Source organism: Lissotriton helveticus, chromosome 12, assembly GCF_964261635.1.
Source record: "Lissotriton helveticus chromosome 12, aLisHel1.1, whole genome shotgun sequence".
Classification (NCBI taxonomy): Eukaryota; Metazoa; Chordata; class Amphibia; order Caudata; family Salamandridae; genus Lissotriton; species Lissotriton helveticus.
The window spans coordinates 211422553-211448267 of NC_136073.1; the positions used below are offsets into that span (position 1 = coordinate 211422553).

A 25715-nucleotide genomic window follows, 5' to 3' on the forward strand; every position below is an offset into this window, starting at 1 on the left:
ACCAATCTGTAGCAGATAAACAGACTGTGTGCATACTGTTCCTGCTCATGCACGGCTGCTTTGGATTTGACTTTACGACTCTGGCACAGGACCATGAAAATATTTCCAGAGTAACTAGAGGTGCACATTTTGTGACACTGTGTTGTCTAGGTTGCTCACAGAAAGTTACCATGACAGTGCCTTCTCATAAATGACAACTGGTCACTGTGAGTGTTCTATTGGACAACATGCAGGCATGTGTCCTGAAAACAGCTTGAAAGCTTCTTGTGCTGGTATGTACCTGATGGTCTGTCTTATAAGATACAAGAGAGATATTTGCTTGTGTAGCATATCTTGGGTCTGGTTTGAGCGGACCTCCCTGATAAATAAAAAATTCCCTTGTCAGGGGAAACATTGGAATTGGCACTTGTCCTGTGACACTACAGCCAGTTCCACTCTCATGCAACTTTATTTTTTACGTTTGAGCATCTTTAGGTAAAGGCTTAAAAATCCCAGTAGGCTTAGTTTTTCAGGCTTAAATGGCAGAATAGGTTGATTAACATGGGGCATTCAGCACCTTTTTGTTTACGCGGTCCTCATTGGACCAATGTTCTTCATTGTCATAGAAAACAAATCAGTAGTACTGGGAGCCACTCTGGGCTCAAATTTCAACTCCACTGCCTTCCTCTGCCTCTCTGTCAAAACACCAAATAAACTGCATGCCAGTGGCTCTGAATAATACAACCAAGCCTGCAAAACCTTTCCTGTCACTCATACTGCGGCAGCACTCTACTGACTCAGAGTCAATGCCCACGTGACAATCAACATCCTCACCATCGCGGACTCCTAACAGGCCTTAGTTCAAATAGCATTGGCAGCCACACAGACAGAGAATACTCTTATTAATAACAATCATCTATCTAAAGAATTTTACATAGGAAACTTTTTTTTCTACAGACTAAGGGCCTGATTTAGATTTCGGCAGACGGGTTAGTCGACACAACGGTGACGGATATACTGTCCACTGTCCACCGAAATATAAATCCCATTAATCCTATTATTTTATTGGTATTTATTTTTTATTTTACAGAGTTTTATATAGCACAAACTTGACCCGAATCGGGTATCAGAGCGCTTTACATAGCACCAGTTGCATTACATGAGGACACAGTCCTTTTTTTGTTAGGCACGGGGAGATTAAGTGATTTGCCCAGAATCACAGGATGTTCAGCGTCATTGCCGAGACTCGAACCCAGTTCCCCAGATTCGAGGTCGACCGCCTTAGCCGGTAGGCCAACTCCTCTCTTATATCCTATGGGATTTATATTTCGGTGGACAGGATATCTATCACCGTTGTGATGGAGTGACCTGTCTACCAATTTAGGGCCTGATTTATATTTCCGCACTCGCTTTCCTACCGAAGGAGACTTTTCCGAGATTCAATCGTACAACTTGCAGATCACACACAAATCTTAACAGAGAGTGCTCAGCTCGCTGAGCTGTATTGCTGGCAGATTATCCCACCTTTCCCGCCCTTTTTAAGAGGTTTTTCTCGAGTCGAGAGGCAAAACTGTTTTCTTCCTTTATAACATCTGCCGACTTACATGGTTCAGCTGCTTTTCACATTAAGAAAAGCATAATATATAAATCAGACCAATATTCCATGCTCATAAATTGCAGACTGAAGTAGCTTGGCATGGTGTTTTATGTTTCCAGTGAAGTGTTCTTTTTTTAAACATATTGCCAACCAGTTGAGGTTTCAAAAGTAAAATATTGCCCATGGTTGATGGCATGACGAATCAGGAATGTTAAACTTGTTAAAGAAGAAACTAATCGAGCATTTTTAGCGTGCCTGCTGGTTGGTTTGCATCTCAGCTACTGGAGAGGAAATGCTGTGCTACATTCTGTTTATTAGAATATTAAAAAATAGAGGTCACTTGGAAATAATATTAACAGGGAAACAAATATGGTTGAATTTCATGAATTACACTGGTGCAATTTCAATTTGGCATAATATTTGTACTGCCCAGAAAACACAAAAACAATATTTTGCATCAACACGTTGGTTAATTGATCCAAACATTGCATTGTTGTTCTACAGTAGTGGTTAGGTCTAAGATGTCAGTTTTACCATCAACGAGGTGTATTCCTGGCACTACCCTTCCTGAGAGAGACCAATAGCAAACAGGGCTCTGAGAACCCAGTTAATGTTCTGCATGCCTTGCCACCCTCTAGACTCTCAGGAAAAAGTAGGATGCCATTGAAGGGCTAAGGGAGGAAGTGGATAGGTCATCCCTGTGAGATCATCAAGGGTTCCCGATTTGGTCATCTAGGGCTAAAGGTTGCGTGATGCCATTTCTTTTCCAATAAAATTGCCACAGTTGAAGCCACTTTTCTTGCTCAGCCACCGTTATGGTCGCTACCTTGCCTTTCTGCCTATGCATCCCTGATCTGGGCTCCTCTCTCACTGCATTACTCTTTCCCCCCTCCCACATATGATAACTTCTCTTTGGTTAAGTCTGGCCCCCCAAGGACCAGTGTCCCAGTCATATCCTTACTCCAGCCTCCAATGTTGTGTGTCCTCCTTTGATAAATCTATGCAACTGCTTCCTTGAATCCGCCACCCTTCTGTCAACATTGAAGCGGGCTGTGGTCATCACCTTTCTTAAGAAACCCACTGCTGACCCAGCACCTTTAGCAACTTTAGTCCCATCTCATCTCTCCAGTACCCTGCCAAAATATGGGAGAAACATGTTAATGTCTAACTTGCACAATTTCCTGAGAAGTCATGATCCTCTGGACCATTCCCGATCTGATTTCCTCCCCACCTTCAGCATGGCCAACCTGTAAGAGTCTCTGAAATGCTCAGACACAATCCTGGAAGTTGGCAGCAGCGCAGCCTTGATCCTATTGGATTTGCCTGCTGCTTTTGATAGGATGTACCATTCCACTTTGATTTAAATGTTGGCCTGCCATTTGCTTGCCTCTTTCTCAGTGGTAGGTCCCAAATAGTCTCTCTCTCTCACACGTTCCAACCCCCCTACAGGTGGGGTTTCGCAGGGTTCTGTGTTAAAACCCTACACTTTTTAACATTTATATATCCCCTCTTGCCCCACTCATTAACTCATTTGGCTTTGACATTGTACAGTATGCCAATGATACACAGATTGTCCTAAACATCTCGGCCAACCCTATCACCACTGGATCATCCTTTAGATCTTGCATAAAATCAATGGCAACCCGAATGCCCACCAACCGCTATCCGCAGAAGAAAAGCGAAAACACTAAAATCTATCAGTTTCTCAAACAAGCTTCCCTATGGTCTTCTACTGGTGGCCCTCTGAACTAGGACTTCCCCTTGCTTCAGATTCTTTGGCCAGAAATCTAAGCTTGCTCATTGACCATAAGTTGTCATTTACAGCCCAATTCAATCAGGTGGCAAGTGGCTGCTTCACACTCATCAGGATGTTAACAGAGAAAACGTTTGTTTTCTTCCTTTGGATGTGTGTAGGTCAGTCACCCACATTTTAATAACCTCACACTTGGACTATGGCAACTCCTTATACTTAGTATGAGGTATTCTTTGATGCCTTCAAACAGTTTAAAATCCAGCAGTCCATCTCATATTACGACTACCACCTTGAGCCTCTGTATCCATCTCTCTTTACAAATTTCATTGGATCCCTGTGACTAAACGCCCTGTCTTTAAATCACTCCGCCTAGTCAAAAACATGTGAACACATTACCAACCTTCGCGCTTTCTTTGCTCCTCTTTTTTCAACTTGCTGTTCCTCCCCCGTGCCTGCCCTAGTGAGATGTGCTTCTCCTACCTGGCAGTCAAATCTTGGAAGTCTCTTCCTCTAGATACAAAAAATGCACCTGACTGGGCTAGCCTAAACACCTGGCTCTTTGAACAAAACAGAGACCTTTTAGTGTGCGCCTTCCTTAGTGCCAAGACGCCTGTCTTCCTGGCAACAGCTGCACTCACAAATTTACTTACAACTTCTTCTGCCACTGGCATTTTATTGAATCGATATCTGCAATCTAACACATATTAACCGATATTGCATAACAGCAAGAGAGCTAGGGAGAGAAAATAATGAAAAAGTTGTTCATATCTTAAAATTATTTGTGAAACAGCTTCTGTCATCTCGGAAATAAAACAGGAATTCATCATAATACTAGGTAAACGTTCGAATTCTGTTTGGTTCAGTTTTATTAACTTTTTTTCTCTGCATCTGTCCCTGGATTGAACTGCTGCTTGACAGCAGATTTCTGGTTGATGTGGGTTCACTGAAATTAGTTACAACTGTCAATTTCAATGTTAAGGTCGTTGGAGTACTTTGCCTTTTAAGAAGGCAGCATACCATTCATTCAGGTTGCCCTTTAGCAGTTTAAGACCATGTTAATGACAGCAGTGAAATATAAAAGCACTAGGACAGCACTTACATTTTGAAATGTATAGAGACATCCACTATCCTCCTACAGATACTGAGCTTGGTCAAACATGACTGCATGGCTGCCAGCGTCATTGAGCGTACGCCTCGCGCGTCACAAGTCATTGGCTAATGGGAAAGCAGCTAAGATAGTTAATGACTTAAAGGCATGTACTTCTGGGCTGACATGTTAAAAGAAAAGATATAACAAATTGTATTAAAAAATGAGAATTTTGGGTTCAAGGCTAATTATCGAACATGTTCCCTTCATGACATGTTGACATTGCGTCATCACATGCCAGGGTGTTTGGTAAAGCATGACACTGTACTCCCAGGATTTTTAGGAAGCTGTGACTTGCAGTAAACTATGGACTAGTGAAGTAGAATTTGACTACTTATCATTTATGGATATTTGCCTTACATAGTATACCTTTTTTTTTTTACATGGTTTCTGTGCACTGGAGGCATTGTGATTAGGGAAGACCCCCTCTTGTGTAATTGCTTGGGGTCACTGGTGGAGGAGAGTGACATGAAAGCACTATCTCTATCCTGCTGGCCAACTGATGGGCAGGCTGTTGATAGTAAATTTAATTCATGGTGGCCAATGTGCAGTTTTTCCCACTGCAGCAGAACATTGCAAAATGCGGACTCTTCGTTTCTGGAACTAGGTTGTCTTGTAATGCTGGTGCGTGGCATTTCTGCTCATCGTTTGAGGCAAAAGCCATTAAATCTTCAGATGAAGGAAAGTTGAGAGAAAGTTAAGTTTAAAGTTGAGTTAAGTATGGTTGAAGGTGCAAAGGATGTTGTGGGATATGGTAGCTAGAATACACTGAACAATCATACTAGTCCGAGCACCATTAGGCTTAGGAGAGGAAGGTCTTTGGCCAAACATGGGTTGCGGAGATCCAAAGAATAAACAAAACACTCAGTAGTCAGAGAAGTTGACCAGGGGGTGAAGGGTTTAGGTCTACATTGTGTGGGTTGATTTGTGTAGCGTGCAGCGAAAGCGTACTGAGATCACTGTGTTCGTATCGGCTGAGACACTGCTGTACCAAATCTTTTTGCCGATTGCACATATGCATCAAGATGCATGTGCATCCAGACTGGCAAACTCAACATAGGTTTTGCATTAAATAATACCCATTCCAAGGTGGCCTCCGAGACACAAACTTGTATTGTGACTCATGCCCACATGTGCTCCATGACACGTGTGTGCGTATGACAGGTAGCCATTTTTAATTTGCTGTTGTATGCTCTGACGTGAGTCCCTTGCTCACTTTGCCACTGGAGTCAAGCAAGCCCGGCTGAAGACGGCTGTAATGCCAGAAACCGGCCATGGGAAGCTTGATTCCGGTCCAGGGAAGACATGGCTTGGCAGTTCGGGCTGGGCTGTTCCCATGAGGCACAGGGTCAGACTGATTTGCATATGGCCAAGTCTGAACTGGGGTGGCGGAGTGAGCTAAAGAACGGTGATGGATTAAACCCAGATCAGTTGACTAGGGGTGAGTGTTTGTATTGTCAACGCTCCGTCCATCACCACCTTTGGTGTAACATGACAGATAGCCATGGTAGAGTGGTAAATGTAAAGAAAAAAGTGCAGTGAAGCACAAAAATAGATCTGAACGGCCTGGCATCCTTTTGCAGCTGCTGAGGCTTTGTAACAAAATAATTTATACAGAAATTATGTTCAACCTGGGGAGCACTGAGGAGAAGGTTAGCGGAGAATGAAGACAGCACGTTGGAGAGACAGAAAAAATAAGGGGAGATAGCAAGGAAACATGCTTGCTGCCAATGGAGTGCTAAATGTAGAATTAAAAACAGAATCCTCTCAAGTAAGCAGTGGAAGGATACAACACATCCAGTTAGAACACTGTGAGATCGAGATGCTACCTAGTAGGACAAACAAAGCAATAAGGAGTAAAGCCATCGAATCAGAGGCACACAACTGAGATGGGCAACAGAACCCTCCAATCATAAACAAGGGGCGGACCAAAAGCCACTCTCAGTATATTGGATACAATAATGCAATACAATCCTCCCTGGGACCCTAGGTTTCAGTTTGTTTGGTAGCAGGGATGAAATACTTGTTCCTGAGAGTGTCAGGGAGCCCCAGATCCTCTTTTACCATGTACCCTGCCAAGTTACGGTACGAGATGCCACACTGAACCCCGCAACGCATGACGCTGTCACCATGAGGCATGTGATGGCACCAACTCTGTGGTATAGATGGGCACATTACAGAGAGCATATAGGAGCTGTTGAAGGCCAACATTGGGAGGTCTTTTGGTGGAGAAGAGGTGACAAGCTGATTTCCTATCAATATAGATTTACTTATTAACATTAATCTAAGCACCTAGCCCCCTCCCCCAAACTGTGGTTAAACAGGCAGAGATAGAAATGTCCCACTGAAATGGCAGCACCACAAGGAAGTAACAAAGGAAGTAACAACGGTATATACAAACAATCTCAAACACCCCTGCACATCACATAAAACATTTCAATATACTGTACAAAAAGAACATGATGAATAGGGAACACAGACAAGCTTCAACCAACACTGCAACATATAACAAAATAAGATCTGCTTTTAATCACTGCTTAACTATAGATAAACCAGCACTGCTGTATAGAATAACTTGTACAAACTGTAATAAAAATAATATAGCAACATAAATGTGAAGAATATAAAGTCGCCCCAGGGCAAGAAAAATTTGCAGTTGAATTTAGATAAATACCCCAGCTCTGACAGTGGGTGTACAGAGCCGAGAGTCACCAGGCTCAGATCGCGGCTCTTAAGTGACTCTCTGTGTGTTTTTCTACAATCCATTTTTTCTTGCCCTGTTCCAATGGGATTCATTGTATTTGGTTAGCGCTAAGAAACCGGCTCTGCCAGCATAAAGCACAACTTATTGGGTTGATCAAGTGATTGATCGGCTGTTTGGCATTTTGGGGATGTCGGCAATACACCGAATGCCAAAATCCAAATCTAGGAAACTTGGCCTTGCAAGTGGGTCTCTGTTAGGAAAATACAATGGTAACAACAGGAACATGTAAAAGCTGCTATGTGTTTGCCACATTTGCCACTGACAGCATAAAAGTGGCCACGCGGTAGACCATGACAGTCATACCATCTCATTCAACGGAGGGTTGCCTTCCCTAACATGGTGACTGCACACCGACTCAAAGCCGACAAATGTCTAAAGTCATACACACACAGAAGGACTCACTCAACATCTCCACTAAAGAAGGCACTGTGTGGAGAAACAACTTGTTGTACATTACATGGTGGCTTCCAAAAAGCAAACACACCATTCAAATTACTGAGGACCACAAAGGGATTAGAAACGGTTCAGTGTCTCCAAAATATGAAGACAATCCCATCTCTTCCGCTCTACAGGGGCACATTCAGCGTTGCAGGGGCCCACTACTCCGCTGTCTTTCATCTCCTGTCTCTATTATATACAGAGTCCATGCATCGATTGTCAAATGCCCAGACACAAAAGCTGCAGCAGAGTTCCTCAAGAGATATGGAGAGTTCAGTCCCAACATGGCTTGTTTGGCTGGAAAAAACAATAGTGATGAAACTGATGTTAAGGAGAAGATTAAGGCTGGTTGGCAAAGATGCAGCTCATAAAAAAGTCCTCCTCTCTGCATATCTGGTATGGAGCCCTTCTCTTCTATCTCAGGGTAAGCCGCGTCTTCTCCTGGTCAATCAGCTCTTACTGTTTCACGGCAAAGACTCTGAATGCTTTTCCCTCTGTGACTTTCTTTTTACTGTGGGGAAAAAGAAAAGACAATTGAAATATTTGTAAGCAGGTACATCTGAAATGCAGATATTGTTGATTGCCTACAGTTTTTGAACGCATTTGTGACCAACTGATGGAAGTGCTTCACCAATTAGTGTTTGCGACCCCCAATGCACCACCACATTTCTAGAGCAAACCTTAGATGTAAAACTGCGCATGTCAACAGCAGCCTCCAAACCTCTTTTATTGGGTGATTTCAATGTATGGGCCAACAGCAACTATGACAAATCTGTAAGATTTCGTTCTCAGTCTAGACCAGCTACTTTATACATTTACACAACCAGCAGGGAATTTAGAACTCTAAACAGACATCAGGTCTCCCCTTAGACTTGAATACACACTCACCATGCTGATAGAAAGCAATTAAAAGAAAGTTCTTAAAATGGACAAACTCGGCAAAAAAATAAAATTAAGAACCGTTATGGGTAACGATCATTACAAATCCATTAATTTATATGGAACACAGAGAACCAAGGAAAAAATTAACAGTGTCTACAAAACTGCAAATTCTAATACAGTAACACACAATGCCTCAGAAAAAGAGGATTTGGTATTGGCCACGGATTAGGATGAAAACATCAATTTAGAGAAAACACCAACTCTAAATATTCAACAAAATCCTAGACATCATCAAAAGGAGAAAACTCAAACTGGAAGAAGGCTAACACTGTCTAAAAGATACCATGGAATGGTTAACAAGGGTAGACATAATTACTGCATCAGCAAGATCATGGAACAAATAAGAAGTCAAACAAATTGTTAATCCATTCTGAGAATCTGCGGTCTTTGATTTACTTGTAGGCGAGTTCCAGCTAGGAATGTGCAAAATTAGCTTTCGCGTAATTATGCAACGGTTTGGGAAAATTATGTATAATTCTGTGGAAGACAAAACCAGTATGTGGCACCATATTTTAGCATGAAATACATCCTCGCATCTAGTTTGGATACCAGGACCCATTTCACTGTAAAACAATAGGACAAAAAAACACAATTGTCGCAAACCGCAAGAAGTCACGTTCTGGTCATCTGAATTGGAACAGCGCATAATTACGAGGCACGGCATAATAGCATAATTTTATGTAACAAGAGTAAAGTGGAAATACCAAATTTCATTCCCGCTTAGTTCTAACTATTGCAAGGATGTGTATTGGGATGAAACACAGAATCAGAAGCTACTTCCAGCAGACGATTCTGGCTATAGCCAAGGGACTGAATCAAGTGGCTCGCTGGGTTGCTTGGAAACCACAAAAATAAATCATTACACAAAGCAAGAGCTCACAAAGGAGGCATGGCTGAAGAGGTTCTGAGATATATAGGGAGTAGAGGTGTCTAGGACGGTCTTAAAAGACAACGTTTGTGGAGGGTCCTACATTTGGCTACCAACAATCTGGATGGTGTGTGTATGGAGAACTGTATGTCTGGCTTTGGATAAGAAAGACCATTTGCATGGCAAAGTTGAGGTTTTGTCTGAGAAGGAGGGAAGGAATGAATGAATCATGTGCAAGGCCAACTACAAGGATGCAATCTGAGTCAAGTTTGCTCATTACAAGGATGCGAATGAGGGAACTGGTTGTCTTGAATGGAAGTTAAAGGCAACTCTGACTGATATCCAGAATCTGCAACTTGTCTCGAGGTGTGGATGGGTTAATTCTTCTTTCCAGGTGATAGACAGTGTCAGTCTTAGAGGAGATGAGTATGAGTGGGTGAAGGGCCATCTGTTATGAAAAACCTCCCCGACAGTCTGAGTTTGGAGCTGATAGGTGATGATACTGAAGAGAAAGAAAAGAGGCTTGTGAGTCATCTGTATAAGATGATAGGAGGTTTGGAAGGAGAAGATGTGTCACTGCCTTCGGAACTCCTGCTGGTTCATGTTTGCGGGAAGTTCAGAAGTAAATGGAAATGGGTAATAGGATAGTAATCAGTTCAGCAGGGTACTGTTGATGGCTAGGGTGCAGTGGTTACCAGGTTGAGTGGGTGATTGACTGTGTCAGATACCACAGAGAGGTTAAGGGGAATAGGGGTTGATGACAAAGGACTGTGCAGTACAGACAGGATGAAGTTTAAATGTGTGTCTGTAAGTAGCATCCATGGGTTGGAGCATGAAAAAGCCAGATTGAAAGGGAACTAGGAATGTGTAGGTAGAGAATTCTGAGTAAGTCATGAACTCCATGTGCTCAAGTGCCTTAGAAAAGAAAGGGAAGAAGGGATGTTGGGATGCAAGGTCATATTTGGACAGATGAGAGGTATCAATGACTGAAAGGAAGAAGGACGGCAAGGCTAATAGACGATGGGCGTCTAACATAGGACCCTTGCCAGATTTCCAGGACATCCATATCAGAACAACTCTCACTCAATTAACCTGAAATTAACATATTTATAAATCCTTAGTTATCCCAAAAATATGGCAATGAACTGGCCCTTCTGGACCACACTGAAAACCCCTGCTATACACCTTAGTGATGTAGAGAACTATAAAGACTAAAGATCCACTGTAACCTGAAATAGAAAAGAAACATTCTGACAGAAAATGCATATACTAGAAAGCAACACTGACCCATACCTCATTCCAAAAGGTGTTGATGGGCAAATGTCCAATGGGAAACAAACATGTTTAGCTTCAGAGATTTTAGACAAATTCATTTTTTGTACAGCTATGACCAACTGCTCTCAAGGAATCTGCCAGTGCTACTCCAAATGTATGATTGACTAGTACAGCCACATTTGAGTTCCACTTAACAAAACCTTCAATTGCATTGTATTTTAATGTTTTAAACACATCTATTTAGAGGGGTTGCTGGCTTGGCTCAGAATTTTATCAAGGATTTTCAGAGCCAATATGTCTTGCCTTTATAATGTGAATGTCAAGCCACTGGCTTAACAAATGTTTGCTTGTGAAGCATTGTTAAAAAACAAATTGAATACAATATTTTCAGTCTTTATAAACAGCATGGTTTGTTTCTTTAAATACTTTTCATGCTGGAAACTCTGACAGACGTTTACAAAAATAAGGAAAAAAGGAAAACAGTTGCAAAGACCTGATTTACTTTCCACTGGATTCCGAACTCAAACAGATGCTCCAGCCATTTTCTGCTGCCCAGGGAGCACATTTTCAGCCTCCATGAGATAAGACATTTCCTGTTCTATCTTGCTAAGTACACCTTCCGCCACAAATGCCAGCAGAGTGAGCGCAGCAGCTAGCCTCCTACCCTAGCACCGTAAATGCTGCCTTTGTGTGAAAAGACCTGGTTTTTCATGCAACATATTGATCACCCTAGCAGACTACTTTTCAGTCAAACCTTTACAAAAATCTACCTGTTGGTGTGTTTTTAAGTACAAGTTGGGAGGTGTGGGGGAACACCACTGACAGCTTGGTAAAGGAATTTTCAGTGGAAGCACATGCGAGTAAGGGAGCACAAAACCACATGCACTTCCATGGAGTGCTCAAAAAAAGAAAAAGTACTTATCTGATGTGAGTCGTAGAATGATACAACAGTCATCAGAGAGACAAAGAGTGAACATAATGCAGTGTTTAATGTGTGTTCTTAGTGTAATCTAAACAATTTCAAAGAAAGTACATGATAAAACCAATAGTGATTAAGACATACCTATGTAATTTGTTTTTTAGTTTGTTTTTTGCTGTATAACTATTTTTCATTGTGACTATTATCGTTTGGTAATTCTGTGTCTTTTTATGTAGAATCTGTCCTGAAGAAGGTGCATATATCCCCAAAACACCGAAACGCCGCGTCGACACTTGTTCTCTTGAACACCTTTTACTGTTTTTAATAATTTGTAATATTTGTGTGTAGTATCGAATGATCGATTTCAGTGTAATTCATGATTTTAATGTATCAATAAGATGTTAATTGTTTATACAACTGTATGAAATAAAATAAAAAAAATTGTATGCTCCGCTTTAAACAAACTTTGGATAATAGTTCTTTGACTTGTTGCTAATAACCTATGGCATAAAACATTTTAACACTGTTAACACTAGCATAGTTCACCTCCCTTGTCTCTAGGTTGCTAAATAGTAAGGGTTCTACTATAGAACTTCCAATTTCTTGCTCTAGATTGGTCGGACCACTCATGGAGTCTGGTCACTTGAGAGGGTCACTGTTTGTTTTTCTCTCGTAGAATGATACAAGTCATCTAGTTAAAAGAATGCTAAAGAAGCTATGCAAAAGGGGACGGCAAGCTAAAAAAACAAGTAATCAAACAAGACTGACAAAAACCCAAACAATGATAAGCAATGGGCTAAACCCAAAGCCCACTCTAAGGACTGTATTGCACACTATATTTCTTAAACAACAGACAGCTAAAAGCTTAACGGGAGACCTAAAAATGGCTCAATTATCAGCGAATATATGACCGAAATTGCATCACTGTAAAAACCGTAAAAATGTTTGCGCATTAACACGGAAGCATAATTTCACTAAAATCATGAATGTAGCAAACTTGGCCTTAAACACTTTTTACCCTCAATATTTTTAGAAAGAAGTGACATCAGATCATATTCACCCCCAAGATCTCTAAATAAGTGACATCGCAGGACCTTAGACCAGGATTACGGTTGATAAGTGAATGAATGATTACAAATATTAGTAAAGTGTCAACTTCTTCCAACCACTAACTGCACAAATATGTAGATAAAATACTTAAATAATATAGCTATTTACCATTTAACTTAAACACACCACAAGTGAGTTAACTCAGACATCTCAATTGTATGTGTTATTATTAAATAAGTAAATGATACTGTAGGGCAGATTTATCATAAAGTAACGCAGAGCAACAGGGCAACTCCATGTGCTGTGTGACGGAGAGAGCAAGAATGCGTCAAACCTACTATGATGTGACATTCCGGCTCTCTCCTTGTGCTGGCGCACAGAGTGCCGCCTAGTGCTAACGCAGTCAACCATGTGCTATGGTGCACTTTTCTGTACAAAAGCAATCCTTTAAGGCATTTTCCCCTTTCTATGTTTGCTGCAGAATGCAGCACAAGCAGAAAGTGGAAATACTGAGGAGAAATAAAGATTGTTCTCCTTGTTAAGCCTCTTATGGGAAGGCATACCATTTAAACGCATTCATGGGTTTACAAGTCTCTGTAAATCTGAGAATGTGCCAAAATCCATGGTTGGAAGCAGGGGAACACCCATGCTATACCCATGGAACTGCTTCCCAACATAGTAATGTAATGTAAGCCGGTCTTGCATAGCGCACTATCACCCAACGGGTATCCTGGCGCTGAGATTACCATGCATTCCACCGTGCACATAAACAACCACACCAGACGAAAGTAATCAGAGCTACGGCTGGGCTCCACTATACCCTGGGGAATAGCCACATTTTAAGCATTTTTCCTAAAGTACAACAAATCTGTTATTTGAACCGGGAGTTCATTCCACAGCCGCGCAGCTGCAGAACTAAATGCCCTGCCTCAGATCCTGGTCTTTTTAAATCTGGATGTGCCTACCAACTTTGCTGATGATGAGCGGTGGTTTCTGGATGGGATATACCAGGTAAATCTGCTCTGTAGTAGTCTAGGTCCCATTCCATGTGCTGCCTTAAAGACAATGTAAAGTGACTTAAACTGTATTATTTGCATTATCGGTAGCCAATGGAGATCTTACAGGGATAGGGAGGCAGAAGACCTATGTTGTCTCTTTAAAGCTAACTTGGCAGCTATTGTTTGAATTTTCTGAAGCTTCTTTATCAGAGAGTTCGGTACTCCAAGTAGCAGAGCCTTACTATAGTCTAGCTGACTCAGGATAACACCTCTCACCACCTGCACCCTGGCGGAAGTTAGCAACAACGGAAGTATTTTCCGTAGAGCTCTGATCAAAGATAGACAAGTACCAACACTTTTGTTCACTTGGGAGTCTAACTGTAGTCTATCGTCAAACATCACCCCCAGGTTGCGCACTGTCTTGGATGGAATTAGAAGTTTTTCTGTAGGGTTGGACCAGAAATCGGCTGGGAGTGGACAATATATTTTGTTCGCTGTACAGTATACAATTTCCGTCTTGTCTCCATTAAATTGTAGGGAGTTATCCTTTAGCCATTTTGCAGTTCTTCGCATACTCGCATGGAATCTGTCAAGCGATACTGCTTGATTCCCTTCCATCGAGAAAACAAATTGTGTGTCATCTGCATAGGTCCCTAATTTATTTCCATAAGATTTAATAATCGGAATGAGTGGGCGCAGGTATATATTGAACAAGATCGGACTGATTGCAGATCCCTGAGGAATACCATGCTGGATGAGACTATATTTAGATAGAAAGGGAGGTATGGCCACTGCCTGTTGTCTGCCTGATAAATACGATGTAAACCAATTCAGTGCCATTCCCTTAATTCCAACATCCATAAGTCTGTTTAGGAGTATGTTGCGGTTGACTGTATCAAATGCGGCTGACATATCTAGTAGCACTAGTATAACGGATTGACCTGTGTCAGCTCGCATTCAAAGTTCGTCTAGAACTGTCACTAAGGCCGTTTCCGTTCCACGAGCTGAACAAAATCCAAATTGTACCTCATCTAGCATGTGATTGTCTTCTAGAAATTGTGAGAGGGTCTTGCTAACTGACCGCTCCAAGATTTTTTACCGGATAGAGCAGCAGGGAAATGGGTCTGTAGTTGGATGGGCATAGGGGATCAAGAGTGGTTTTCTTCAATAAAGGTGTCACCATTGCCTGCTTCCAGCAGCCTGAGACTATTCCACTGCTCAAGGATTGACAACAGATTAGGTGGAGCTGAGGAAATAGCTCTTCCTTAAATTCTCTCCATATCCTGTGCGGTAGAGGGTCCACTGGTGACCCAGAGGAGACACTCAGAGCTAATTTATTAAAATCCTCCTCTGTAGAGATCTGGAAATGATCCAGAGTAGCCAGTTCATCTTTGTCTACTCCCTCTTCTTGCTTACCCAATGTCATAGGTTCAGGTGACCCATTTCCACCCTCATTATTTACCTCCAGACCACCAATAATTTTAGTGATCTTCTCTTCCAAAAATACTGCTAGACCGTCACATAGATCTTGGGTAGCAAAAATCTTATTTTTAACACAGTCCAGTTTGGAGAGATCGTTCATTATTTTAAATATAGTTCTGGCACTATTAGGCGCTTTTAGGATAATTTTTGCGTAGTACTCAGCTTTTTCCTTGGCAATTGTACCTTTGTACATGCCCAGTGCTGCGTTCAAAGGAATTTTATCCTTTTCCGCGTAGAGTTTCCTCCACTTTCTTTCTGCCTGTTTACAGCTTTTCTTATGCATCTTTAGAGTAAAGCAAGGCAGCGATTTTTGTTAACTTGCATTGCTCTGAAGTTACTTAGCCACACAAGGGAACTCTAAGCTCCTAGAAGCCCAACAAGCTATTTTGCTACTGACCTGGTAAAAAAAGGTTGTGCAAAAGTTATAAGCCAGACGTTTTTGGGATGCCAATGGGTCGTTCCTCTAACCGGCACCAATAGAAAAACAACCATTTGAGAGCCACTTAATATGTTTGTTTTTCTATCGAGTGAACCTGTCTTGTAGTGAAAAAAATAACAAATGATTGTTTTATACAGACAATGCATTTATGAGTATAGGAATTGAATGTGGCAAAGTGTGATGTCACTGTATATGATTGACTGTACACTGCGGAAGTAGAATAGCCCCTCATACATTTCAATGGAAGGACTTCCAAGGAAACTGAATAGCACACTGAAAAGTCATTCGCATAAAGTAAGAGATGCATACTGGCTTGATCCAAGATGTGATTGATACGGTCTCAAAGCAATAGTTGATGGGAGCTGAACCACATAAGCCAATGGCTGTAGGTAACTCAGCTAAAACACTCTCAACATATACTGTCAAAAAACAAATGTTGAAGACAGGTGCTCTGTCAAGCCAGACCCACCAATGGATTTCAATAAAGCAGGAGCCCCTGAAGTGTGAAAAGAACACAAATAGAGCAGGTACTCTGCTATAGCCGCTGCCTAATGTAAAGTTTGAGGTTTTTCCTTTTTCCTACTGGTGGCAAATTTCTGTCACTTAATATATGTGAAATATGAATGTTTGCAATCAATTCTTCGCTACTTTACAATTGACAACACTTCAAGATGTACCACAAGTTAGGAACATATTACATAGAAATTGAAATAAATGTATTCGCCATGTAAATATTTCTACAATCGTGCGAAATGCACACTCTAAGGCTGCTCGGTGGGCATATGTGGTTTTGGAACTATGTATCCGAGTGAAGCATTAAATACATTCCATGTGTTTTATTATGACAAATACATCAGTCATTTTTTTTTATCAAAGGAAGGATGAGTTGGCAGGGTTATTGCCCTGTGGGTTGATGTATCTCTGCAAAGCTATGACTTGGTACTAGTGCATTAAATGTAAATAGCCCATACACCTTGCAAAGAACAGAACCACGTCCTGCAGCAGGACTTGGAGACATTATTTTCTCCCCATGAACTTCTCATGCTTTCCAGAAGCTTGCCAAACACAATGCACATGCAGGTACTTAGGATAAAGCATGATCTTGTTTTTAATAAACACTCATTTTTTTGTGGGAAAACGATTGCTCCACTTTCTACAGTTTTTTTAACACGCCAGAGGCCCAAATGAGAGCTAGCTGAATGTTGACTTAAGTAAAATGTTATCACAACACGTTTGTGTTTTTCAAATGTACTTATCTCTGATCAATGAGCCAATTTCAGGAAAGTGTGTTTGTTGTAAAAATGTGTTTTAACTGTTAATTGCTTGGCCAGTGCTGTCCAAATTTCAGTAGCACATGTCATTTCCATGAGGCTATTCGAAATGTGATGGTCTTTTATCACAGTTTACCAAAGTTGAGGCAAAACACCCCTTTTCATTTCAATGTAATGTTAAATTATATCTGCTATGTTGATGTTGCTTAACTTACAACTATCTGTCTAGTTTTGTAATGCTTGTAAAATGTGTTTCCAATAAAGTTTATTTGAATTGAGAGCAGAGTTGGTGGTAGCAACCTTTGAACAGCAACAAAGACCAGTATCCCAAAGAACTGAGCTTGTTTCTGAGAAAACAAAGTTTCTTTACAAAATGGCCCCCTGTGCGGCAGATACACATTCCACAGACTGACCATTCAAACGATGCATTGTCCAGCACATTACAGATCAAACATTGCCTGGTATTCTTCTTTAGCTTCCTTTAAATTCCGAGGCTAGACTAGGGGGGGGGGGGGGTTCAGAAGTCTTGGCCAGGGCCTGCCTCGAGAGACCTGCTCTTCACAGGCACAGTGACAGCAGACAGACCCAAGTCCTGCTGACCTTCAGGAGGATACTCAAGACCTGGCTGTTCGATCAGTAGCGCCTAGTCAGCTGCTCCGGTTGCTGCGCCACACCTCTCCCACCTGAAGTCCCTGATATTGAAACAAACTTTGCCTAAAGCAAGCTCAAATCAATGCAAACGTCCTGACCCTGCAAAACATTTATACAGCGTTTCTTTACAAGTTTAAAACAGTCCTAATTTGCAAACATGGTCCACTTTTGTAGCTTTCTTATTAACTAATGGGGGACCGGTCTAACCCTGCTCTCATTTTGTCTTGTCAGCTTCCATGCACATGGTTTGTAGTAGGAGAAGCAGAGTATGTTGGACCCTGTGAATAATGCCACTTCCAGGTGAACATTTCTACACCCAGGGAAATTACTACAGCCCTAATTATGGAGTGAAATCCCATGTGGAAGGTAAATGGCCAAGGTTGGAAGTGGCAGAAACGAGTTTGAAAGCTCTATTGACAGGAGTAAAGTAACAGCGGGTGCTTAGGACAGAACCCACTCCCCCCAAGCATTACACCTCAAATATGAAATCCATAGGAAGGTTTTTTTTATTTTGTGTGATGCTAATAAATGAAACAGTATGTATATCGGAATACAGTTAATTTGAGTGAGTATTTGCCAGTGGATGCCACTGGGACATTTCACTTATTCCTGCAGGTGGTGGTCCCACTCGCCATTTAAAAAAAGTCCCTTGGCTTGCTGCGCATTCAGGCCCTCTAATTTGGGCTACCAAGGCCCAAACATGCATTGTCGTGTTAGTAGCTGCCTTTATGCTGTGCCATCTGGATGTATGGAGTGTCTCACTGCACCTCAGCCTCATCAGTCTCACTCTCACACAATTGTTGCTAGGATATGGGTAAGGTAGGCTGATAATGCATTGAGTGCATGAGCCAGTTTGCTGAGCGAGTCCTGCTTACCTTGGCGGTGGGTATCGCCACATCGCCTATGATAGTCACCTTGAGGCCTCCACACCAGGCTGCCGGTGCTGCCCACCCATCTTGCTAACTTCCAGAGCCCACCACTGGACCCCCTCAGTGGCCTGAGTCTGGACTGGTCAGTATCTGAAGCAAGAACTCCACAGACTCCTGTGACTGGAGCTGGCTTTAGCACTGGTGGCGCCTAGTGTAACAATAATTGTTGGTGCCCCCATGACCACCTCCTCAGATTCATTCACTACCACCAGGCAAAAGGGCCCCTCATCTCTCCAATCATAAGTTATTGCTAAACACAGCACCCACCCTGAGTTAAGCGACCCCCTCCACAGGTCAGCGCCCAGTGTGGCCACACCAGTCGCACTGCCCTAAAGCAGGCCCAACCTGTGACGTTTGTGACCACTAGCTGCTAGTGTCCCTTCGGCAGCCAGAGAGGCATATCATCATTGAGGGGTGGAGGAATGACCTCCACAGAAATATTTTGGACATCAGCACATATCTATTTATTTAGTTTAAAAATTGAACCCTGCTATCAGGCAAGACCAGTTCCTCATGGATTGCCCAAATGTGACTGCATCTTCAGCTGAGTGTCTATAAGGTTTGACATTCAGCATCCTTGTTAACAAGAAATTACTTAGGAAAGATATGTTCACTTGAGCAATACCAAGAAGGAACCCAGATCTAGAAATGACAACAACACTGAGCTTGGGGGAGCCAACTCCAGAGGACGTAGAAGGAGGATTTGTAATAAGCAGCTCTGGTACATTGATATCTTCTTACAGTGGATTATTCTGGTCTGTCAGTTCATATTAATATTCTCTTCTTAATACCTGATGAGATTATATAAGGAAGAGGGTGGGATGGTTAGGTTTGATTAGATAGGGAGATAAAATGATCAATATGGAAGATACAGACGGGCTCGCGAGCAGCTGGACAGACTGACAGAAAAACAAAGCCATAAATTTCAGACACAGACACACTCATAGACATGTGGCGATTGACAGTAATCAAGACAGAAAGTCCGGACAGTGGTCTCTGGCATATGAGAGGCAGGAATGGAGCAGCTGAGGTGACAAGGAACTCCGCTCCCTCGCCCTGGCTCAGTGCTCCTGTGAAATGGTGCCAATCCTATGCATTCTATCCCAGACAGCTCTCCACCACACCTACTCCCATCCCTCCCTGAAGTGAGAGGTTCCATCCAACTGCGTCAGCAATTTATCATAAAATAGGCAAAGCGACATGAACTTGGCAATAATTTGTTCGAAGGCATTTCAGTCCTGATCATAACACAGTAAGAGACAGACAATCAGTGTAAAGTGATACTCTGTAGACAGGATTGGACTGGCCATGTGGTACCATGAGAACTAAATCTCTGCTAGACAGGGAAGCAGAGGGCTGCTGTCAGGGCCGTACTTATTTCTTTCAGCCTGGAAAGCTGGTAAGAGGAAGCAGTGCACAATCCTTCTAAGCACATATGATGTTGTAGAGTAACAGTGCTCCTGAATATTATGACAGATCTTGAATTATTCATGGGCGGCCTACAGCAGGTTGGGCACTGGGTGCCGCCTTAGGCCAGGTCAAATGGTCAACCTTGGCTTCCCATAGACAATGGCTCAGCGTAACAGTGGATGGTCACCCGTGGCAGTTGAAGCTCACAGTGTTCCCCCAAGCACAGTGGAGGTTGGCTAACCAAGGCAGGTGGAGCACACAACCATGGCACATGGTAGGCCCTGCTGCCAACCACCACTGTGCAGGGCCAAAGGCCATATGCATCAGGGTTCGGAATATATCATAACCAAACTCCTAGAAATTCAATGACAAATCTACAGCTAAAACCTGAGTTATGGCTCTGGCTCACATAAGCAATATCTCAGTATTAGAAATTGGGTCTCTAATTAGCAGAGGTGTGCAACCTGTCCAAGTAGGGACCACAATCCTACTAAGGATAAGCCAGATACACAACCTAAATTAACCTGTGCTCACCCTCTGGAATTTTGGCACAGAACAGTCAGGCTTAACTTAAGAGGCAATGTGCAAAGTATTTGGGCAACACTTAAATTACAGTAAAAGAGTGCAAACACCACAAAAAGACTCCACACCGTGTAGAACAATAGAGAATATGTATCTGAGAGAAACAAAACCAAAACAATAAAAATCCAATACTTAGAAGTCGAGATATTAATTGTTAAATATTAAATCTAAAAATACTGCTTAGAAGTCATAGCGATAATAGGTTACTTGAGGTCACGCTAGACTGGGGTGAAAGTTCAGGCTGACCACAATGGAGGGCAGGATGGCTACAGGACCCATGCAGGGCCTACTGAAAAGTACCTTTATATAGAGCAAGTGTCGACGTCTAGATGAGTCGGTTCAGATTCACAGTCATGTTGTGCCTCGCAGCACTGCATCGAAGTCAATACTTGCAGCAGCTTCTTCAAATCGGTGAGGCAGTGTCGTTGAACCTCGCAGTCAGGACCCACGTTGTTGTCTTTTGATTTGCCACTGTGTCGGAGGATACTGCATTGGTACCGATTGCCGCAAAGGGGTCACTGCATCGATTTTTGCTGACAACAGCTGAAGAACCCAATTCCGAGGCCCAACACTGAAGGGGGTACCACAGGCAAGGGTAAGGCTCACAGATGGCATAGCCCAACAGCACCAGCAGAGTTTCAAGAAGTCTTTTATGACCCCGAGACTTCAGAGACCTAGAGGCAAGCTAACAAGCCCTTGGACAAACTTCAGTTCAAGGACATAGAGAACAGGTCCAGTCCTTCTCATTCCCAGGCATGATGCAGCAGGCCAACACAGGGGAGCAGAAAGTAACGTGGCAGTCCTTGCTACAGCACAGCAGCTTTTCTTTTCAGGCAGAATGTCCTTGGATTCAGAAAAGTTCTAATTTGGTGGGGTCAGGGGTCCAATACTTATACCAAAATGTTCATTTGCACTGGAGGAGACTTCAAAGAGAAGATCGAAAGGTCCCTGCCTTTGCTGCCCTGGTTCCAGACTCACTACAGGGGGGTATTCAGCTCTTTGTGTGGGGACAGGCACAGCCCTATTCAGGTGCAAGTGTCAGCGCCTTCCTTCCAATCTACCTCAGGAAGGCCCATCAGCCTGATGATGGGCCATCAGGATGTAAATGTCACACCCGAGCTCCCTTTGTGTGACTGTCTAGAGGGCATGCACAAAGCTCAGCTGTCACTCAACTGAGACGGTTATTCAGAGACAGGCAGAAGCACTGAATGACTAAAGTATGAAAATGCCAACTTTCTAAAAGTAAACACAAGGAGATGATGGATGGAGTGCTGAAACTTTTCGGACACTCACCCCCAGTCACAGATCTGGGTTGAATCCATCATTGTTCTTTAGCTCACTTCACCACCTCGGTTCAGACCGAGCCATATGCAAATCAGTCTTGACCCTGTTCCTCATTGGAACAGTTCAGCCTAAACTGCCAAGCCAGATCTTCCCTGGACCGGAAACAAGCATCCTGGGACTGGTTTCAGGGCAAGACCCCTAATCAGCCAGGCTAGCTTGAATCCAATGACAAAGTGAGCAAGGGACCACGCCTGGGCATACCCCGCTGACTTAGAGCGAACAAAGCAAACAAAAGGAGATGATGGACTGTGTGCTGGAACTTTTCAGACACTCACCCAGAGTCACAGATCTGGGTTGAACCCATCATTGTTCTTTGGTTCGCTTCGCAACCGTCATCGGTTCTTTTCGCAACTTTCTAAAAGTAGCATTTCCAGCCTTACAATTTAAAATCCAACTTCACCATTAGTTGTGATTTTAAATTGTGAGCCCAGAGATAACAAATTCCAAATATCTATCTTTTCACAACTGGAAATTATACGTATAGGATGTTTTAAGGCAACCCCCAATGTTAACCTATGGGAGAGATAGGCCTTTCAGTAGTGAAAAACGAATTCACCAGTTTTTCACTAGCAGGACATGTAAAACTCAAAAGTACATATCCTACCATTTAAATACATTGCACCCTGCCCATAGGGCTGCCTCGGGACTACCATAGGGGTGACGTATATATGATAGAAGGGTAGACCTGGGTCTGGCTAGAAGGTCAACTTGTCAGGTCGATATGGCAGTTTAAAACTGCACACACAGGCTCTGCAGTAACAGGCCTGAGCCATGTTTTTTATAGAGTTAATGAGTGGGTGGCAGAATCAGTGCTGCAGGCCTACTAGGAGCAGGTAATTTACAGGCCCTGGGCACACATAGTGCACTTTACTAGGGACTTACAAGTAAATTAAATATGCCAATTTTGGATAAGCCAATGATACCATGTTTTGGGTACAGAGCATATGCACTTTAGCACTGGTTAGCAGTGGTAAAGTGCCCAGAATCCTAAAGCCAGCAAAAATTAAGTCAGCAAAACAGGCGTTCAGAAGGTAAAAAGGCAGGGGAAACCACACCAAGGATGCCAGGTCTAACACTTAGAAACTTGCCGCTGGTAATTGTATGCAGTGCACACAAATCCCATAACTCGCATCCCCAGCCATGTTTTCTCTTGCTATAGTACTTTTTAGATCTGGCTTGACAGTGCAGTTGTCACCAGACCTGCTCAAAAGAGAGCTTTCAGGAGTAATAAAGAGAGAAGCTTTGACTTGACCCACATGATGGCGGGCAGCGGTACAATATTTTGATTGGGGCAACATTTGTGTGCTTACACAGAAAATTGCTTCTCCTCCAAACAGCTTTGATTATTTTGTTTGTCTATCCATCTCCATGAGCCAGAACCTTTCAGGAGAATCCACATGGCAATGATAAAAGTGTTTGAGATACATATTTTATGGAGTATTTTATTTTCTGCAGCAACAGAGGTCCCTCCTTTTCCATCTTTAGAGTGCAGTTGTGTGTTTGAGAGCAGTATGGGATGCTCAGGGCTACAATCAGTAATCCACATGCATTTTTAGGTTTTTCTTGACAGCACAACTGTCACTGAGCTGTATTTGATCCACAAAAAAGAGCTTTCGGGAGGACTAGAAACAGAGGGACTGAAGGTCCCACTTACATGTTGGTTTCCCTGAGTAGAGGATTTGATTGGTCCGAAGTTGTGTGCTTCCACCCAAAATAAATGTTTTGATTTGTGGCAAAGCTTATACTCAATACCGGGGGGGGGGGGGACAGATTCAGTTATGGTGGCAAGACAATGATCACAGCTATAGGTCTGATCTGTTATGAAAAAGGCAATAGGCCTGGTGTAATTATTGTGGAAAGCATACGTTAAAGTCAATATGGAATTATTGGTGGATTGTTGTTAATATGTTTTAAAGCCTACAGATAGTTATTTTGTTCTAGGGAATTTCACAAATTAATGTAGTAGCCAAGGGTTTTCGTGTTGGTTACCCCGCTAACAAAAAGTAGGTTTAGAAGATTTCAACTGAGTCAACTTGTTAAGCCCTCTTAGGAAAGATATTATTTTGCTTTCACAAAACTGCAATGTTGCATACAATTGTAATTTTATGATTGTATGCCTCACGGCTGGCTGCCTTGTGGATAGGCATATGCTCAGTACATTAGGCCTTAGTTGGTTATGGTGACAAGCCAATGATGACACCTGCAGGCTTGATTCAAGCCCATGAAAACGCTATGCCAGATGCCATAGGTCTTGTCTGTTTAATATGAAAAGTAATGACAAAGGCAATAGGCCTGTGAACAGCATTTGTTAAAGCCAATAGTCCTCAAACAGAGCATTGTTATCTCACAATCTCGCACGCCCTGGTCACGTCGCGGCTCGATTACGGGAATCTGCTATATCTGGGGGCCGCGAAAAAGGTCCTGGGTCGCCTGCAAGTGCTCCAGAATGTCGCGGCACGGCTTGTCCTCAGGCTCCCCAGGAGGTCACCCTCCAAACCAGCTTTACAAGCCCTCCACTGGCTCCCCGTGGAGAAGAGGATAGAGTTCAAAGCTCTCTCCACATGCCACCGCATTTTAAGCGGTAAAGCCCCCGTTCCGCTCCAGAGTCTGGTGACCCATTATGAACCTACACGTAGTCTACGGTCTTCTCAAACGGGACTGCTAAAGATCCCCAGAGTTAGGAAAGCACGTATGGGGGGTAGATCTTTCAGACACCTTGCCCCTGGTTGCTGGAATGCCCTACCGTTAGAACTGCGACTTGAACCTTCTGAAGTTCTTTTTAGGAAAAAGCTTAAAACCCATCTCTTCAGCAAGTAGTCTTCTTGGGAGAGGGGGGGACAGCCACCTCACTTACTACAGCGCGGGGACACGCCAGTGGCGTAACCAGGCGCTTTACAAATGCCCAATAATAATAATAATACAATGCTTTGCATGGCAGAAAGGAATTGGGTTACATGTAATCACATATATTATCATAGTAGGCAAGTCTTTTTTTGAGTTGATCACCCACTTTAATAAACCCTGGGAGTAGAAGAGTGTAACTTTGCTGATTCTTATTAAGCCCTATTGGAAGGGCTTGTATATTGTTTCGGCAACTCTAATTCAATACATATTTGAAATTTTTCTAACTGTATGCATGATGGTCACCAGCGTATGCGCTCTTCAGTAAGACTGTGTTGGTTATAGTGTCATGTCAATGGTAAAGGCTATAAGCCTTACCGGTTCTCTGTGAAGCGTTATGTCGGATTCCTTAGGAGTGATCTTTTTATAGTGAAAAGAAGCATGCATGTCTAACTTAATTGTTACTGCACAATGCTGAAGCCTGCAGGCAGGTATTTTTGTTATACTGAATATCAATGACCATGGTAGGCAAGGGTTTTGTTGACTCACCAGAACAAACCATGAGGATTTAAGATTTGCACTATGGTGATAATCAATATGCTCTAATAGTATGGATTTTATATTGCATTCACAACTGTAATTTTATATACTTTTCTAATGCTGTTAAGGTATAGCTCATAGTTGCCTTGTGGCAACGCCTATACCTAACACAGTAGGTCAGAGTTGGTTATGGTGGCAAGCTAATGATAAAGATTATACACCTAATTGTTTATAATGAAAAGTTAGGGGAAAGGTAGGTAAAACATTTCACATTGATTGCGAAAAGTAATAGTTTATGTCATTTGGTATTTGAGGGTGGATTGTTAAAGCCTACAGATGGGTATTGTGTTACATGAAATCTCACAGCCTTTGTAGGGAAGGATTGTGACATTTGTGATTTACCCTGACAAACCCTATGAGACCAAGAGATCCACTACAATAACTTTTGCTAGAATCTCTTTGGAAGACCCAACAGGCTCCACTGTCTACTAGTACT

General features: G+C 42.6%; 1 protein-coding gene across 1 annotated transcript in view; it reads right to left on the bottom strand.

Annotated features, from left to right (window-relative positions):
* Positions 1 to 1050: 1050 nt before the first annotated feature.
* Positions 1051 to 25715, bottom strand: part of CRISPLD2 (cysteine rich secretory protein LCCL domain containing 2) — a 174965-nt gene continuing 150300 nt past the window's right edge. The window contains exon 15 of the mRNA XM_078668251.1: positions 1051 to 8189. Within this exon, the coding sequence (XP_078524377.1) occupies positions 8135 to 8189 (55 nt within the window). The 3' untranslated portion in view covers positions 1051 to 8134. The remainder of the gene's footprint in view (positions 8190 to 25715) is intronic.